Source organism: Chiloscyllium punctatum, chromosome 39, assembly GCF_047496795.1.
Source record: "Chiloscyllium punctatum isolate Juve2018m chromosome 39, sChiPun1.3, whole genome shotgun sequence".
NCBI lineage: Eukaryota > Metazoa > Chordata > Chondrichthyes > Orectolobiformes > Hemiscylliidae > Chiloscyllium > Chiloscyllium punctatum.
The window spans coordinates 11,367,880-11,387,245 of record NC_092777.1 but is presented as its reverse complement, the minus strand read 5'-3'; the positions used below and the strand labels follow the sequence as shown (position 1 = coordinate 11,387,245).

At 45.8% G+C, this 19,366-nt stretch overlaps 2 protein-coding genes across 3 annotated transcripts in view; both read left to right on the top strand.

Annotated features, from left to right (window-relative positions):
- LOC140463816 (baculoviral IAP repeat-containing protein 7-like) overlaps nt 1-207 on the top strand; it is a 43,130-nt gene extending 42,923 nt beyond the window's left edge. For both annotated transcript variants that reach the window (XM_072558168.1, XM_072558167.1), the window contains exon 8: nt 96-207. The gene's annotated coding sequence lies outside the window, so the exon portion shown is untranslated. The remainder of the gene's footprint in view (nt 1-95) is intronic.
- A 4,871-nt stretch (nt 208-5,078) lies between these two features.
- Nucleotides 5,079-16,055, top strand: LOC140463817 (HUWE1-associated protein modifying stress responses 1-like). Its single transcript, XM_072558169.1, has 4 exons — nt 5,079-5,370; nt 8,378-8,464; nt 12,324-12,596; nt 14,756-16,055. The coding sequence occupies exons 1-4, from the start codon at nt 5,157-5,159 to the stop codon at nt 14,992-14,994; spliced, it is 813 nt and encodes a 270-aa protein (XP_072414270.1). The 5' UTR covers nt 5,079-5,156; the 3' UTR covers nt 14,995-16,055.
- The last annotated feature ends 3,311 nt before the right edge of the window (nt 16,056-19,366 follow it).

Sequence of the window (19,366 nt, the reverse complement as noted above, 5' to 3'; positions counted from 1 at the left end):
ACAGCTTCTAAGTGGTGGGGGCAGTAACTTCACACAAATCTTTACAAATCAAACATAGCAGCTTAGAGGCACTTTTGTTTTTTTACAACCTGCAGCTTTTTCCAGTGAGGATAGAATCCCTCCCTGAGGATCTGAATATACTTGTGCAGCGGACAGATGAGGATTTTTAACTTCCTGAGTGCAGAGAACCCACGTGATCGGGTGTAAACGGTGACCTTGGAGACTGACATTCATCGATGACGACGGTCGGTAGATCCGAGGGTGGAGGGTCGTCCAAAGAAGACTCCATCAGCTGACAGCATTTCCCCTGCAATCACACTGCTGCTCCCCCTCAAACCTCTCACTTGCTGTTGACTGCATGACAAGAAAATGGTGAAGTGTAGCAAATTAGTGTGTATTGGTAATTAAATGATGATCACAACAACAGGACTGTGCATTCATTTTCAGCTCCATTCAGTCTGCTTTTTCTTACATGCAATATGGCATGTTACAAATATTACATACAATCACTTGTTGTTTCGTTGAACACATTAGCTCTCTTGAGTTGTCAGAGGTGACTGGATCCTGCTTCCAGGCAAAAGTGAGGACTGCAGATGCTGGAGATTAGAGTCAAGAGTGTGGTGCTGGAAAAACACAGTCAGTCAAGCAGGATTCCTGATTCAGGATTCGGACTTTTGCCCGAAACATCGATTTTCCTGCTCCTCTGATGCTGCCTGACCGCTCTAATCTTGACTCTAAACTCCAGCAGGGAGTGTTGCTGAACAAAGAGACCTCGGAGTGCAGGTTCATAGCTCCTTGAAAGTGGAGTCGCAGGTAGATAGGATAGTGAAGAAGGAGTTTGGTATGCTTTCCTTTATTGGTCAGAGTATTGAGTACAGGAGTTGGGAGGTCATGTTGCGGCTGTACAGGACATTGGTTAGACCACTGTTGGAATATTGCATGCAATTCTGGTCTTCTTCCTATCGGAAAGATGTTGTGAAACTTGAAAGGGTTCAGAAAAGATTTACAAGGATGTTGCCAGGGTTGGAGGATTTGACCTATAGGGAGAGGCTGAACAGGCTGGGGCATCAGAGGTTGAGGGGTGGCCTTATAGAGGTTTACAAAATTATGAGGGGCATGGATAGGATAAATAGACAAAGTCTTTTCCCTGGGGTTGGGGAGTCCAGAACTAGAGGGCATAGGTTTAGGGTGAGAGGGGAAAGATATAAAAGAGACCTAAGGGGCAACTCTTTCACGCAGAGGGTGGTGCGTGTATGGAATGAGCTGCCAGAGGATGTGGTGGAGGCTGGTACAATTGCAACATTTAAAAGGCATTTGGATGGGTATATGAATAGGAAGGGTTTGGAGGGATATGGGCCAGGTGCTGGCAGGTGGGACTAGATTGGGTTGGGATATCTGGTCGGCATGGACGGGTTGGACCGAAGGGTCTGTTTCCATGCTGTACACCTCTATGACTCTATCTGCAGTCCTCACTTTCGCCAAGAGCAAGATGTGGCCAAGTCCATTGCACCAGTAGGAAAGCTAATTTTAAAAAAGGGAAAAGGCATGTTTTAAAGGAAAGTGGAAAGACTAAATGCAGTGTTAATGTTACAGAACTGCAAGAAAGAATACACAGTTGTACATAAATTAAAACATCATTATGTGGATGAAAATTCTTTTAAAGCAGAATTAGACTCAGCTGAAGCTATGTACTCGCTGCCCATACCAACCCTGAAATGCAGGAACTTATTTACCAAGTAATTATTTGTATACCTGAGACAAAAGGACACTAAAGACCAATGTAAAGATATTAACAACAGGATGAGAACTGTCCAAATTGGTGTCCCTTTTCTCAGATTGTTTCTTGTGTCCTCGCCTTGATGAGTGCAAGTTGAAAAGCTTTGAATTAGTGTCTATTTTAGCAATAATTTCAGAGATTCTTCTCATGGTTATCAAAATACCACAAAAACTATGAACACTTTTAACCAATAAGTTACAAACAAACATATAAACATGTCACAAAGCTTAACCACTAAAAGGTTAAAAATCACACAACACCAGATTATCATCCAACAGGTTTCTTTGGAAGCACTAGTTTTCAGTAGCTACCTGACAAAGGAGCAGCGGTCCGGAAGCTTGTCCTTTCAAATTAACCTGTTGGACTATGTGTTGTGTGATTTTTAACTTTGTCCATCCCAGTCCAACACCGGCACCTCCACATCACGGCTGACCAAAGCACAATGCTGGGCAGATGCTGTAAATCTTAAATTAAAACAGAAATATTGGAGAAACTCTGAAGTTCTTACAGTAGCTGTGGAGAGAGAAACATTTTGAGTCCAATGTGACTTCTTCAGAACTAATAAAATGACGGTAATAGTTAAAATTTAAAGTTCCACTTGCAGAATTCTTACTGACAGCCTCTCTATAAACAAGCATTTATTTTACCACTGATTGATTTGCTTCCTTTTAATCTTTTCAAAAGATCTTTTACCAAGTCTTCACAGTCTTTCCATGTGCTTTTCGAAGTTGCTGTACATTACATTCCATGTGTGGCTTCTTAAGGTCTGTGTTGAATAGTCTACAGTAATAGCCTTCTGCAGTAATCCAAAAGGTTCGACAATTTGATTTGAAGACTGTGTTGGGACCTTAATTCTGGTTACTGACGATCCATCTGGCTTCTAGGCACTAGCTATTATAAACTGGAACACCAGAATAAATATCCTGTCATACTGCTTATTCTAGATTCAGCAAATTTCCCTTTCTCTATGAAGAGAGTCACCAGGGCTTCCACCTTTACAAATGGACCATAAACCATTCAGTCCAGGCTCAGAGCTCCCATTAACAACCCCATCTGTAAATGTTTTCATGTCCAATTAAAGTCTTCGAGTCAAGTTTTGACTGACTTTCAGTCGTTCTTCATCAAAATTGAATTCATTTCATCTTGTTTAAGTTCAGGATCAGGTTTGGCATTCCTTTCTTTTCAGATTTCTGGGTCTTTACACATAATTTGAGGTATTACATTTTAGTCAGAAGAATAGGGTTGTCACTAAATGAGTAGAAGACCAGTAGCAAGCCACCTACTAGTCTTTATTTCTAAAGGGTTAAAATGGAAAAGTAAAGGAGTTAAGCTAAACATGTATCAAATCTTGGTTAGACTACACATAGCGTACTTGGAACATTTCTGCTTGCCATATTTTAGGAGGGTTACAGAGTCATAGAGATGTACAGCACGGAAACAGATCCTTCAGTCCAACTCATCCATGCTGACCAGATATCCTAAATTAATCTGGTCCCATTTGCCAGCACTTGGCCCATATCCCTCTAAACCCTTCCTATTCACGTATCCATCCAAATGTCTTTTAAATGTTGTAATTGTACCAGCCTCCACCACTTTCTTTGGCAGTTCATTCCATACATGCACCACCCTTTGTGTGAAAAAGTTGCCCGTAGGTCCTTTTTAAATCTTTCCCCTCTCACCCTAAACCTACGGTCTCTCATTCTGGTCTCTCCCAATCAAAGGAAAAGACCTTGTCTATTTACCCTATCCATGCCCCTCATGATTTTGTAAACCTCTATAAGATTACCCCTCCGTCTCCAATGCTCCAGGGAAAATAGCCCCAGCTTTACATCCTTGAAAATCTTTTCTGAACTCTTTCAAATTTCACATCCTTCCTACAGGTGGGAGTCCAGAATTTCACACAATATCCCGAAAGTGGCCGAATCGATGTCCTGCACAGCCGCAACATGACCTGCCAACTTCTAAACTCAATGCTGACCAATAAAGGAAAGCATACCAAATGCCTTCTTCACTGTGAACAAAAGTGGGATGGATCGGGACAGTATCTGCTGCTGCTTCATCAGGGCTTATGCCCGAAACATTGATTCTCCTGCTCCACAGATGCTGCCTGAACTGCTGCTCCTCTCCAGCACCATATACTTGACTTTGATTTCCAGCATCTGCAGTATTCACTTTCCCATAATTGATTACAACAGCACATTTAGAAAAGATGGCAACTTAGTGACAGCTCATAAATACCACCATGGACTGGTTAGCTTGCACGGTTTGTGAGGGCTTATGCCCGAAACATCGATTCTCCTGCTCCTCGGATGCTGCCTGACCCGCTGTGCTTTTCCAGCGCCACACTCTCCCCTCTGATCTCAATAATCCCGGGTAAATAAATGCCACAGGATGACACGGGTTCCAGTTTTTGGATGAAGGGTCATTAGACTCAAAAATACCAATTCTGATTTTCTCTCCACACTTCCGGCAGACCCTCGGAGCTTCTCCAGCACCTTTTGTTTTTTTGTGTGTGTCAGGTGGAAGAGAGGAAGAGGATGAGATGGTTTTGAAACTTACGCAGTAAAGTATGGGGCAATTGAATGTATCTCATTGGGTGTGAGGTTCCCTTGGAGGTCTCTATGAGGGTTTAAAACCTTCACAAATAAGATGCTGGTTGGGCCAGCATTTATTACCCATCTCCAGTTGTCCCCCACCCCCTTTGAGAAGGTGTTGGTGAGGTGCTTCCCTGAACCAGTGGAGAAGGAGGCCATTCAGCCCATTGTGGCAGCACCCTAGGTGATGTCATACCGGAAGGGGAGGGAGTTCCGGGATTTCCACCCAATGAGATTGAAGGGATAGAGGTATTTTTTTCCCCCAAGTTCGGAGGGGAGCTTACAGGGTGAACAAACTCGCCACAGTGGGGTTAGAGGTGCTCGGGACTCCGGCCTCAAGAGACAGACGCACAATCATCCCTCACCAGAACCAACAGGCCCAACATCCGGGTGACTGTCGGGCACAGCATGTCAACTGACAGCACAATCGCCCCATCCTGATTGGGCCAGACTGGGTCACGTGGCCATAGCGGACGCCCCGACGTCGCGCAGCCGAATAACTATAATTCCCAGAGCCCAACGCGGAGATGGCGCCTGCGCACTCGGAGGAAGCCGCGGCGCCAACGACACTGCGGGGATATAACGCTTGCGCAGTGCCGCCGGAAGTGAACCCGAGTTCCAGTGGGCGCGAAGGACGCAGGCGCAATGGCCTGGCCACCGGCTGGAGGAGGTCCCCGGGGTCTCGGCGCAGGCGCAGTGTGGCGGCTGGTCTGCGGCGGCGGAGGGAGGCAGAGGAAGAGGAGGAGGGGGAGGAGGAGCAGGAGCCGGGCGGTGCAGGGCCGCCCATGGAGGAGGCCAAGGCTCCTAGTGACTCCGGTATGGTGGGGCACGGACCCGAAAGCTGGCTGTCCGGCTGGGAGCGGCAGTGTCTGGAGGAGGACGAGAGGCAGGAGGCCGGGCCTGAGAGCGGCCCCGGGGGCAGCGAGGCCGAGGCCCAGAGACAGCGGCTTTGGCTGTGCTTCCAGAACTCGGCCACCGCCATCGCCCAGCTCTACAAAGGTATGAGGGTCGGGGGGGGGAGAGGGAGAGACCCCGGGGCGGGGGGGGGAGAGAGACCCCGGGGGGGGGGGAGAGACCGACCCCGGGGGGGGGGAGAGACCCCGGGGGGGGGGGGGGGGGGGAGAGACCCCGGGGGGGGGGAGGGGAAGAGAGAGACCCTGGGGGGGGGGGAGAGAGAGACCCCCGGGGGGGGGGGGAGGGGGAGAGACCCCGGGGGGGGGGGAGGGGGAGGGGAAGAGAGAGACCCTGGGGGGGGGGGGGAAGGCAGGGGAGAGAGACCCGGGGGGTGTGGGGAGGGGAAGAGGTCTGTGGTCTGCAGGAGATGGAAATGGGGAGGGGTTGGTTTGGCAGAAAGAGGAATGGGGTCTAGGGTAGAGAAACCTGGATGAAGGAAGAGATGGGGGGGGGGGTGGAGAAAGACTCAGGGTGATGTAAGTTGTGTGGGAGAGTGGGTAAGGAGGGGAGTTGGGGATATAAAAGATGGAAGATCTGAGTTAGGCCAGAGACGTGACCAACTGAGAGGCAGAGGTGGGCAGAGAGTGGATTATGGTGGGGGAGTCTAGAACTAGAGGGCATAGGTTTAGGGTGAGAGGGGAAAGATATAAAAGGGACCTAAGGGGCAACTTTTTCACCCAGAGGGTGGTGTGTGTATGGAATTAGCTGCCAGAGGATGTGGTGGAGGCTGGTACAATTGCAACATTTAAGACGCATTTGGATGGGTATATGAATAGGAAGGGTTTGGAGGGATATGGGCCGGGTGCTGGCAGGTGGGACTAGATTGGGTTGGGATATCTGGTCAACATGGACGGGTTTGACCGAAGGGTCTGTTTCCATACTGTACATCTCTATGACTCGATGTGGATAAGGTGGGTTAGGAGAGGAATACCTGCTACTTCAGCCCATTGCACCCCAAGTTCACTTTCCACAGTCAAGGTTGTGGCTGATCTATGACCAATCTTCAAATGATCATCTTTGCCCTACATTCTGAAACATGTTAGTAAGTATCGCGAGTGAGGTGCTAGAAAAGCCCAGCCAGTCAGGCAGCATCTGAGGAGCAGGAGAATCGATGTTTCGGGCGTAATCCATTCATCAGGAATCAATGATGAAGGACTTATGTCTGAAATGCCAATTCTTCTGCTCCTCAGATGCTGCCTGACCTGTGCTTTTCCAGCACCAACTCTCGACTGATCTCCAGCATCTGCAGTCCTCGCTTTCTCCTTTGTTAGCAAGTATCACAGTTTTGTCTAATGACTTCATCTATCAACAATGTATTTTTGTAATTTTAATGCCTAAATGGTTTGTTTAGTTTTGCATGATGTGCAGGTGAAATATTGACAAATCGTTTGGGCTGGGAGATGTCTGTTAACACCAGCACTTGACACTTTCCTCAGTAAATCCTGGGCTTTATATTCAGGAGCTGAAACTGCGCTTGACAATTTGTTCTGTAACTGCAATGTGAGTGTGCTGTGAGCCGAGCCAAGCCAAGGTGAGAGATGCCTTAGCAATGAGAATTCTTGGGCCAGTCTGTCAGTGGATCAAACTTTAAATAGTGGTCCAAGAATTTTCATTTGATAAGGCATCTCTCATTTTGGCTTGGCTCGGCTCACAGCACACTCTCACTGTGTAGATAGAGACCAAATTGTCAAGCACTGTTTCTGATGCACATAATATCAGGAACAATTATAGAATCCCTACAGAGTCAAAGAGTTTGGCATAAGCCCAAAATGTCCATTCTCCTGCTCCTCAGATGTTACCTGACTGGCTTTGCTTTTTCAGCACCACTCTCTCCAACTCTAATCTCAAGCATCTACTGTCCTCACTTTCTCCATAGAATCCTCCAGTGTGGAAGTAGGCCATTCAGCCTCATACACCAATCCTCTGAATCTCGCCCAGATCCACCCCCTTATCCCTGTAACTCTGCATTTCTCATTCCCATGCTGCACATCCTCAGAAACTACGGGGCAATTCAGCTGCACATTTTTGGACTGTGGGAGGAAACCGGAGCACGTGGAGGAAATTCACTCAAGCACTGGGAGAATGTGCAGTCTCCATATAGAGAGTTGCCTGAGGATGGATTTCAATCGGGGTCCCTGGTGTTATGAGGCAGCAGTGCTAACCAGTATGTCACCATGCTGCCAAAGTCCTTGATGCCCAATGTTGTACACGCAGTTCTGTTGGCCGCGGTCTCCAATACCCATTTCTAATTTGCATGTTTATCATGGTTTGTGTTATCCACTGGATCTACAGGCAGGTATTTGTCGTCATCCTCAATATGCACCACTTTCATATGTGTATATAAGCATATGGTTTAGAAGGTTAGACTAAGTCTGTCAACCTGCTGCACTGTCTACCCCCACTAACCTTTTACCTGTATAGTTGTCAAAACCTACCCCTCTGCCTTCAAAATATTTGAGAATTCTACTTCAACTGCACAGGATGGTGGGTCCCTGGAACACATTGTCAGCGGTATGATAGTGTCATTTAAGATGTATCTAGATAGATACAGCTTCACTGGAGGCTCACTGATGATGTCACCTCGTATGGTGATGAAAACAAGCCTTCCAGCTCAGCGAGCAAACCTACATCGGGCGTGTTTTCTACTTGGCACGATGTGAGATCAAGGTATGGTCATACAATACTGGTGAGTCGGCTGCTATCTCACCTTACTGATGGATACAGATCTGTCCCTATAACACTGGGATACACTGCTTAGGAGCAACCATTAAAAATAATAATTTCTTATGTCTATTATCATATTTTTCTTAAGTATCTAACATGATTCCATGAGAGAATTTGTGAATAACGAATTTGATTGAATCTGGCTATTAGTAGTTATTTTATTTCATTCCAGTTGTTTGTTTTCTGATAAGTTTTTATCACGGCACTTGGGCTGCTTGGTACTGGTGGTTTGAATGAGGTTGAGTGTAACAGTTTTTAATCAGCATTCGGGGCAGGACTGCACTGTGGTTGAGAGTTCCAATTTAAGGAATTATGTTGCCTCTTTCAGATCGTGTATATGAACAGCAGCTGGGTATTCAGAGCCTGTGGAAGCCATTCCAGGCAGCAGCCACTTCTGTGACTTGTCTATATAAAGGTACGTCACTGATGACTCCCTGTAATTGTTAGTGCGATTGACCAAACAGTGTTGCATGGATCCATACGACTGCTGGTTCCTTCAGAGCTGAATGGAATGTTTATGCTTGGGTTAAGTGGCACGTTCTGCTTGAATATCCAAGGTCCGCACATTTTGAAAGGCAATTTCTTTTTTTTAGTCCTTTTATCAGACAATCAAACTTTAACTAGAACGGCCCAAGAATTTCCATTGATAAAACATCTCTCATTTTCAGGAGGTCACCCAGTGCTTCATGGCCAATGAATGTTGCCAAAAGCAGAGTTCAGGCCACAAGAAATGAGGACTTTTTTTGCTGCAATTGTTTAAGACATTGAACCAACAAATACAAGCATTGTATTTGAAGGATTCCTGCCACCCACCAACAAAGCTACGAATGATCTAATGACCACTGCCAGCTCATTGCCTGGTGCTTCACCTTTTACCAAGGCAGCTGGGTAAGGGGGAATAACTTCACACTGTTAGCCTTTCACATTAGGAACAAAATTGGGCAAGGCTGCAGAAACAGCAAAGGTGATGTAAGAAAGAGCTTTTCATGCGGTGAGTGGTTAGGATTTGAAACATGCTGGCTGTCTGTGGTAAGGGCAGGTTCAATTGAAGCGCTCAAGAAGATAGTTGGATTAGAACTTAAAAAGAAACCGTGTGATGGGTGACAGGTTTTTGAGTGAAATATTTGCCTGATGAAAGCACAATGGGCCGAATGCCTTCCCTTCTACCAAGCATTGTGATCCTCATAGTCACATTGCAGGGCTGCATGTGCATGGTTTTACTGATGTTTTTGAATTGCTCCACTGCTAGTGACTTTTTTTGATTTGAGTGTGAAAATGACCTTTGTTCCCAATCCCTTGAATCCAAGAGGAGTAAACTTGAAAGTTGTCTGTTTGTGATGAACTCTAGTGTTGCTTTTGACCAGCAGGATTGCAAGCATCTGATCAGTGCAGTGTGGTGCAGAGAGCTATTCCAGTGCAGGGAGGGGTGTGTTGGTGCTGGTGACGTGTAACACTGTCGTCCAGGGCAGTACTTAATGTTCTCTGCTGTTCTGAGGGTTGTTATTGCCTGTACGCCACTGGGGTAAAGAACTTGTCCTGGTTGGAGAAGAGCTTGAAAAGGGCAGGATCCGTTTGTCATTGTCCATTTGTGAGCCAGTGACATTGGTCAAACCAGCAATGATGTTCTGCTAAGCAAGCTTGAGGAAGTTGGTTTTGAAGTTAATAAGCATATTATGAAGCCTTGTGTAATAATGTCTGGGTTACATCTTAAACTGCAGGCAAATGGCTGGAGATTTAAACAGATAAGAGATCTGAATATGAGGCTCAGTGGTGTGAAAAGATGGGGAGGGCTCCCTGTGCCCATTAAGGGACAAAGATCATAGTGTGGACTCCATATATTCCCAGGCTAGCATCTGCGCTGTCAACTTGGGCACCAAGCTTGAAGCTAAGAGCAGTGGGAGGAGTCAGGTAAAAGGATATTTACAATCTAAAGGAAAACCAGAAGTTTTGGAGAGCTGTGTAGCGATCCAGGGAAGTGGGCCAGGAAGTGACAGTGTAACATCAATCATTTATCAGCAGGTTAGATCTACATTTGAGTGGTTAAAATAAGACTCGAGGCTCTTCATCTGAGTCTACAGAGCATTCATAGTAAGGAAAAAACTAACAGCAGAGCGAGAGATCACTGGGTTCGTTCATGTTTGCCAAGACAGAGACATAGTTGCAAGGGGCCATGGTTGGGAAGTAAATATTCCAGGCTCCACACCATTGTTAAAATTCAGCCTGAACGGAAGAGGGGAATGAATCATGATAATAGGGTGAGATACCACTTTGTAACAAGAGATCTGCAGTCAGACGACTCTGAAGAATAATCCCTTTGGGTTGGGGTTAGGAATACAAGAATCGTCACTGTCTGGAATTGGTTTGTCAGCCTGGTGACAGGAGCGAAACTATTGAATGAATGTGAAGTATCTGGAGTTTCTAATAAAAGCAATGCAATTGTCATGGGGGGATTTAAATATACTGGACAATTTAATGGTGAATTTGTAGAATGCATTCACAAGAGCTTCCCAGAACAGTATGTTCTAGGGCCAGCTAGGAATAGTTATTTGGGATTGTGAAATGGGTGGGGTTAATTCCTAAATCTGAGGAAAATTTCATCAAGAATGTGTTTTAAAACCATTCACGGATCCTGCCTGATATCTTTTCTGGGAGTTGAGAGACTGTTTTTCTCACCTCCAGGTGTCATCTTTAAAAATTGAGCGAGTTTTGGAAATTCCCACCATTGGGCAAGTAGCAAAGGATCACTGAGTTTGTTCCTGGGTTGAGAAGGTTACCTTGTGATGTGCAGCTGTGTAAGTTGAAGCGATGCTATGGAGCGTTTCAGAGACTGAGAGGTGTGATCTCATTGAAATGTACTAAGATTCTTAAGAGGCTTGACAGAGTGGTCATTGAGACACTGTCCCCCTATCTCCGATTGGGGATATCTAGGAGAGAAATGAGGAAGGGCAATGAGCAGGAAAGTGTTAAACCTCAGCCAGGCTGTGGGATAGATCACCTGGGATATTTGGCACAGCAAACTAGGGAGACATTCAGAAGATTGGTCAAGAATAGTAGAGCAATTTCAGGGAGTCTTGTCGTCATCTTCCACTGGATCTCGCAGGATTACAAAGTTGTGCTTTTCTCTGCTGTAACTGCTCACTCTTCCGTTCTCATAACAATGAGCCCTGCCATACATTTGTGTTGTCTTGAAACCTTGCATCCATTGAAAGTGAGGAGTTTGAAATCCTCTTTTTTCTCTCTCTCCCTCTCTCCCTCTCTCTCTCCCTCTCTCTCCCCCTTCCTTCTGCTAGCCCACTGTACCTCATTTCTCAAATGTTATAGCTGTGCCTGGCCGAGGCTAACTACTGTAATTTCTTTTGTATATCCCCACGTGCCCTGACCTCTCGTCCATGAGACCCAGCCCTTGCTCCCTCAATCCTATTCTGATCAACCTGCCATCTCCCAACCCCCTAGCTGTTATTGCCTATAGTCCCCCCCCATCCCCCGTCCCCCCATGCTCTTTAAGACTTCCTCTATTCTTCCGTTCCATATCCACTCCTTTGGCAAGGACAACTTGTCTCGATCTCTCCCATCAGCTGACTTTGTCTCTGCCTTAGTTGCTGAAACGCTCATCTGTCTTTTAGCTTTAGACTTGACTGTTCAATGCTGTCTCAGCCAGTGTCCTATCTTCCCTGTGTTATGAAAATGTGAAATAATCAAAGTTCTGTTAGTCGTGTCCTTGCATCAACCTTGCTGTTGCTAACCCACACTGGTCCAGCAAAATGTCATAATCCTCAGTTATGTTTTCAAATCACTCCTTGGACCTTTCCTTTCATTCCTTCATGTCCTCTAGATCTATGACCTTCTGAGATATCTCTGATTCTGACTTGTGTATCCCTTCTCTGAATCCATGCACCATTAGCAGCCCTATCTTCTGCTCTAACGTTGGAATTTATGTTCTCTTGCGATCCGTTATCCTGTCATATCTTGTCTGTGCTGCTGTATAGTGAACAATTAAACTCTAAGATCTCTGGCTAATCACCAGTTTTGAATAATTGGCTAGTGCTAGGAATGAGATTGAATTGTCTGAGGGATAGTTTTCATCTCCGTTATAACGTTGTTCTTGAATCATTCGGTTCGGCCAGTTTGCTGTGTTCTGTTGCAGGAATGAGTATGTGTGTACAATACTCGGTTATTTTCTTTTGGCTGTGGTCCTTTTGGGGCATAAATTGTCTGGGTGGACTGCAGCCTGTGGCACTCATTCTTGGCCTAACGTTTCACCTTTCCATCCCTAGATGGGCTTGAAGCCTATCGAGCGAGCTTGGATCTGGGCGTGCAGGCAGGTTATCAGAGAAGAAACAAGGAAATGCTGGCTTGGGTGAAGAAGAGGAGGCACATCATCCACCGCGAGGACCTGCTCAGCTTCTTGTGCAGGAAGTCACCCCCGTCCAGGAACAGCAGACTGGCACCTCGGCTAAACATTCCCTCCTCTGTGTTGGCACAGGAAGATTCAAACAGGACTGCTGAGGGTGACCTGCAGGCATTTACTGATGCCATTGCTGTGCATGGTAACTGAGAGATTATTCTGATTGCTTCCTGACTGATGTCTGCTCATCCCCAGGTGGATTTTGAAAAGTGAGGTTATAAACTGGGATTGCACAGCGTGATATTGTTTCTCCTCCTGTCCCTTCAGGCTCATTTGATCCTCGTAAAGCCTTGCTGTATTTCTCCACCCTGAACTGTGGCCTCCTGTGCATTACTGCTGTGCACACACTCCCCTTTACCTTCCCCTCTCCTGTTTTGTTCCTAACTGTTCAATATTCTGTCATTGCTTGGTAGTAACACTCTCCTTGTCTTTGGCCTCTTTAAAAAGTCACTTAACATTTCTGAACAGCTCCCAGTGTTCTGAGCTCCACCTTATTGTCTATTTCCACCCTGTCCACCCGACACGCCCGCGCACACATAATCCAACTATCCATCAGATTCTACATTGTGAATTGGTTAATCAGGATCAGATCAGAGACAAATTTAAAGAAATCTTCTGTGACCTCCCTTCCCTAAACCAACACGAGCTACTTCTTAAATTAATTGTTCTGAGCTGAAATGGCCACCATCAGCCTGCATGTGTGATAATACCGACAGCCATTTCATTGCAGTATTGACCCACATCACTATCTGCTTTTAAATCTTATTGACTTTCTTCCCTTCCACAAAATCATTCAGAATGAAACGGTTATACTTTAGTCCTTCCTAATGCTTGTGAGGGAGCATCTAAAGGATGGCATCTGGCAGGAGATGGAGATGATGGTGATTATTTTCTGCATGGGTTGGGTTTGGTGGAGTGGGACTCCCAAGTCTCCTGTCTCAGGCAGTGATGGGGCCCAGGCTTTTCCTTCAATCATATTCTGGGTGTGGCCATCATTGTAGGGCCAGTATTTCTTTCCTATTGCTCATTTCCCTCAGGCTTTAGTGACCACCATGAGCAGCTGAAAGGGCAATGAGGAATCCCTACTCATCCCTGAGGAGCAATGCCACCCCCCTCCGTGAGTGACTGGAGGGGAGGCCGAGCTAGGATCCTATCAATCCTTGCAGCCCACCCCAGACCAGTATTTACAAGTTTCCATTATGTTTTATAACTTGATGATGGTGAACAAGAGGTACAGTGCAAAAGACCTATTGTCTAAAATACTCCCAATGTAATCCTGCAGCTCCTTCTCTGTCCACAGTCCTGCATCTCCCCCCATTTCAAATATTTATTCATTATCCCTTATAAAACTGCAATGAACTTTGCTTTAACTGCATTATCATAGATTCCCTGCAGTGTAGAAACAGGCCATTTGGCCCAGCAAGTCCACACCGACCCTCTGAAGAGTAACCCACCCAAATCCAGTCCCCTATTTCTTTACCCTGTTATTTCCCCTGACTAATGCACGTAACCCACACATCCCTGAGCGCTATGGGCAATTTCCCACGGTCAATTCACCTAACCTGCATACCTTTGGACTGTGGGAGGAAACCGGAGCACCCGGAGGAAACCCACACAGACACTGGGAGAATGAGCAAACTCCACACAGACAGTCGTCCAAGGTTGGAATTGAACCCAGGTCCCTGGCACTGTGAGGCAGCAGTGCTAACCACTGAGTCACCGTGCTTCCCCTTTCTATCTGTGACAAATTCTGTAATTCACATCCTCTCAGTCGCCCTGTTCCCCAACCAAAATCCTGCCTCATTGTCCATTTCTTAATTTCTTAACTCAGTTAATTGTCACCTTCCATCTTTGCTGCTAGGAAACAGTGCTAGTATCTCAGTCTGTGATAACTATAGCTTCCCCTCATTGGTAATGCTGCACTGAAACCTGTCTGTCTGGTTTTAGAGTCCTCTGTAACGGATCTCTCAGTATTGAACAGTTATAGAAGTAACATTGTGTTGATTTGACTTGCTTTGACAGGTGAAGGATTCTCCTCACTTTCTACACTGATCCTGGTTATAAACCACAAAGTGGTTGTATTTTTAAACTTTAACTCTCTGCCCCCCCCTCACTTCGGGGATTATGTATTTGGCTCACTCCATTCTCCCACACGTTTCTTTGGGGTTGACTGATCCATAGTGCTGTTGTGTTAGAGAGCTCTGTCCTATTCTCAGGGAGAGAGTCGAGCTGAGATTTCCAAAGATCACTCCTGACTTGCTGTCCCTGTTTTTTCTCCCCCCCCCCCCGCCCCCCCCCCAGGCCTCAGTGGTGCCATGGCGAACGTCAGTGTGCGCTCAGGAACACCCGGGTCTCCGACACACGGCAGCAGTAACTCCGCCTCAGTGCGTAGGCGTGGCAGCCTGCAGGACGTGGACTTAAATAGCTTTATAGCCGAAGAGATGGCTCACCATCTGGACAGCTCCAGGAAGCGGGCTCCAGCTCAGTGCAGCGACATCATCACCGAGTCACCCAGTCACAAGCGAAGCCGAATGCTATGAACTGGTGTCGGAGTGGATTCTTGGACAGCTGGAGGTAATCCTGCCCTTCAGGCAGCCGGGCAGGTGAAGCAGGGAATAGTAGGAACCAAAAAAGAAAAAAAACGTGTAAACCTTTGGCCAAACATTGGAGCAAATGTTTATGAAATAAAAACGTATTGTGATTACTTCAATTTTGCCATATACTTGTACTTGAAAATGCAACATTAAAGTGGGTTTTTAAAGGGCATTATGATTTTGATCTAAGTATTGCCTACATTCTGCATTACATGGCTCAGTTATATCATTTTCAATTTTCATTTTGTAATTTTTTTCTTTGGCACTTTATTTAACAGTCATTTTTGATAATTGTTTGTAACGAACTGTCTCTCAGTTACTTGACCCTCTGTGGGATCTTGGTGCCTGTGCACTGGGCTGTGTGCCTGCCTTCTGACCTTTATTGTCATTTGTTGGTCTGTTTTATCCATGGGGTATTTGGTCCTTAAACATAATGAGCATTTTTCCAAGTTTTGTTATTGCCAGTGACCCAGAACCTGTAGGGCATTTACGATGGATGGACCTTGATCCATCACTCGCATCCCCACATGTTCTGCAACGGAAGGTTTAGATGTGGCACCAGCTTGTCTCCGAACACAGGAGTGACAGAAACCACCAGTCACTGTTTGGCCACGGCCCCACAGTAAACATGACCATGTTGTTAACCAATGATTTCCCAATGCTGTCCACTGGCATGTCAGTAAAAGGGGTAGCTTCAGTTTGTGCCTGCTATGTCCATAATCCCTCAGTGTCTTCTTTTAAGCCACATTGTCCTGATCTTGTACCATAAAGGCTACACAATTATGTAGCCTTTTAAGGTTACAGCACATATGACTGTAAGGTCATCTGACTCATGTGTGAATGTTCCTTTGCTGACCGTAGCATTATCCTGGTCTCTTAGGGTCAAGTGATTGTGAAAGGGTTTCTGATGTTAATCATGCCTGTTTTGAATTGTGCAAAACTTTTCAATTGCAATGTTCTGGCTAATCACAGTTATGAATCCAGTAAATATGGAAGCAACAAATCTTTCCATTGTCTCACGTGTGTGTCTTTGTCTGTGTCTCAACATTTTTTCATCCACTCAGCCCTCCCCCTCCATTTGCCCAGTAAATGTAAGCCTGTAAGCTGCTGCTGCAGACAACACAGGAATATTCTATGACACCGCTGTCATTGTGGGGCTGAGTGTTCCCACGCGGAGGTGCTCTCATTTATCTTCACTTCTCCTTGAAACCTCACAGGGAGGGTGGCATTCCCAACTGGGAGGGTGCAAAGTGATTGGAAAGCACCAACACAGGCAAGGCTGAAACATGTGTGCAGCATTCATGACCAAGGAGAGCAAAGTGAGAGCATTACCTGAAGTAATTAAATATGCTCCGACAGCCATTGTGGCTGTAGTATGACAAGGACTTGGTCCTGAATTTTGAAGAGGAACAGGAAGCTAGGTCAAGGTGGAGGGGCAGTAAAGGATGACGTTATGCAGTAGTTAGAGATGACCTTGGCCAGAAGGTCAGGATGTAGCATCACTTCGAATAAAGGTGAGGAAAGGGAAAGAAATCACTAATAGGAGTGGTCTACAAACCCCTGAATAGTCTCTGCGTTGAGACATAATATACAAAAAGTGTTAGTTGCTGTGATAAAGGGAGGTCCAACTTTGCATAAACTGACCAATCAGATTGACAGCAGGATCCTGAATCAAGCATTCGTTGAATGCTTTTGAGATTGTACTGCTGTAAGAAACCCTGTTGAACTAACCAGACAGTAGAGTCACATAACACTTGGCATTGTGTAATATGAATGACGTCTGAGTAAAGACTCCCCCAGCTAGCAGCACCCAAAATATGAAAGGGAAGAGATCAGATCTGTGACTGGTATCTTAAACCCAAGTAAGGGCAACCATAGGGATGTGAAAGCTGCCCTAGCTGTTGTGAGATAGCATTCTAGGCCAGAGAATAGGTCAAAAGACAGGCAGTGACCCTCATTTAAAGGCATGTTTCAGCACAAGAGCCCTACTCATTCTGGGTGGACCTATTGACCATGAGGAAAGAATTTGGGCAAAGCATCAAGTGTAAATCGCATATAACTGCCACAGTCAGGAGCAGGTCAGAGTATGAAGGGCAGCAGAGGGCATTAGGTTAATCGGGAGGAAGAGATTAGAAGTCAACCAGGAATGTAAAAACTCGCAAGAGCTTTTTGTGGGGGTATTTGAAACGGAAGAGTAGACTAAGTTGCTTCTGTAGAGAGAGAATGGAAGGTTAATAGATAACCTTAAACAACATAAATATATTTCTTCTGTCTTCATTACAGCGGATACACTAAATGAGTTGGACTTTAATAAAATTGTAATCACCAAGAAAATTCTGCTAAGCAAACTAATGGAGCCTTAGGCTGACGTGGGCATCATCATAAACGTTTAGACTAATGAGGTAGTAGATATGTTAATTTTCCAAAGTTAACAATTCAGGCAGTATTCCAGCAGGGAGGTGACAGATTATTAATTCAGAGAACCAAGTAATGTTTTAGGAAGCAGATGGTGGAATAGAATTCCCTGGATTAACAATCTAGTGATAATGTGACTAGGGCCTCACTTTCCCCAGTTCATTGACCAGTAAAATGCTGCATAGGAGTGATAAGGCACGTTCAGTTAATGAGTTGGTAAGACATCTGCCTCTTTGGCTGCTCAGTGGGACCATTCTCTTCTGGATCAGGAGTTCATACAATTGATGCTCCATCTGGGGCAATGGGCAGTTGTTGTGGTACCTACAGGTTCTGTCACAGGGTCACTGGACTTTGAAATGTTCACTGTCTTTCTCTCTCCCAGCCTTGCTGAGTTTCTCCAGCACTTCCTGTTTTTGTTTTAGTATCTTGAGTATCTGCAGTTCTTTGTTTCAAAGAACAAAGAAAATTTACAGCCCAGGAACAGGCCCTTTGGCCCTCCAAGCCTGAGCTGATCCAAATCTACTGTCTAAACCTGTCACCCAATTCCCAAGCGTCTGTATCCCTCCGCTCCCCACCTGCTCATGCGTGTTTCCGGACTCTTCTTAAATGAATCTACCGTTCCTGCCTCTACCACCTCTGCTGGCAATGTGTTCCAGACACCCACCACCCTCTGTGTGAAGTACTTGCCGCGTGTATCCCCCTTAAACTTTTCACCTCCCCTTGAAAGCATAACCTCTCGTTATTGAATCCTTAACCCTGGGAAAAAGCTTATCTCTATCCACCCTGTCTATACCCTTCATAATTTAGGGTGTAGGTTTGCTCACTGAGCTGTAGGTTTGATATCCAGACGTTTCATTACCTGGCTAGGTAACATCATCAGTGGTGACCTCCAAGTGAAGTGAAGCTGTTGTCTCCTGCTTTTTATTTATATGTTTGTTCTGGATGGGGTTCCTGGGGTTTGTGGTGATGTCATTTCCTGTCTGTTTTCTGAGGGTTGATAGATGGTATCGAGATCTATGTGCTTGTTTATGGTGTTGTGGTTGGAGTGCCAGGTCTCTAGGAATTCTCTGGTATGTCTTTGCTTATCCTGTCCCAGGATAGATGTGTTGTCCCAGTCGAAATTGTGTTTTTTTTCATCCGTGTGTAGCGCTATGAGGGAGAGGGGGTCGTGTCCTTTTGTGGCTAGCTGGTGTTCGCGTATCCTGGTGGCTAACTTTCTTCCTGTTTGTCCTATGTAGTGTTTCTGGCGGTCCTTGCATGGAATTTTGTAGATGACGTTGGTTTTGTCCATGGGTTGTACTGGGTCTTTTAAGTTTGTTAGTTTTTGTTTGAGAGTGTTGGTGGGTTTGTGTGCTACTAGGATTCCGCGGGGTCTTTGTAATCTGGCTGTCATGCCAGAGAATTCCTAGAGGCCAAGCACTCCAAACACAACGTTGGAAAAAAGGCCACCATCATTGTGTGCAAACGGAAAACCCCCTGTCACTCTCACATATTCCGACAATCAGAGAGACCATTTCTGTCATGCACATACACTCTCTTACGATTGTACACTCTCACACAGACTCTCACATGTGCACATTACAGACACACACATTTATGTACAGTCTCATGCACACACTAAGACACACACCCACACTCACTCTGGCACACACACTCCGACAGACACTGTCACATACAGACACTCACATGCACAGCACATACTCTGTCATACACATGTGCACACTCATACATTCTCACACAATCTCTCACACACTCACATTCACACACATACTCACAAACATCTTTGTGAGTAAGGAATGTTGGTCCTTAACTCATGAGAGCTGGGTTAAGGGGAGATGTGGTTGGAGCAGTATTGCCACTGGGCTAATCCAGCAGCACCAGCCAACGCTGAGGGAGCATGGCT

Bases quoted from the DNA above. Each gene is read 5' to 3' on its own strand.
- LOC140463817 (XM_072558169.1), top strand. From the start codon at position 5,157: ATGGAGGAGGCCAAGGCTCCTAGTGACTCCGGTATGGTGGGGCACGGA. The intron at 5,371-8,377 runs GTATGAGGGTCG...TGCCTCTTTCAG, and splicing joins CATCGCCCAGCTCTACAAAG to ATCGTGTATATGAACAGCAG. The intron at 8,465-12,323 runs GTACGTCACTGA...TTCCATCCCTAG, and splicing joins TGTGACTTGTCTATATAAAG to ATGGGCTTGAAGCCTATCGA.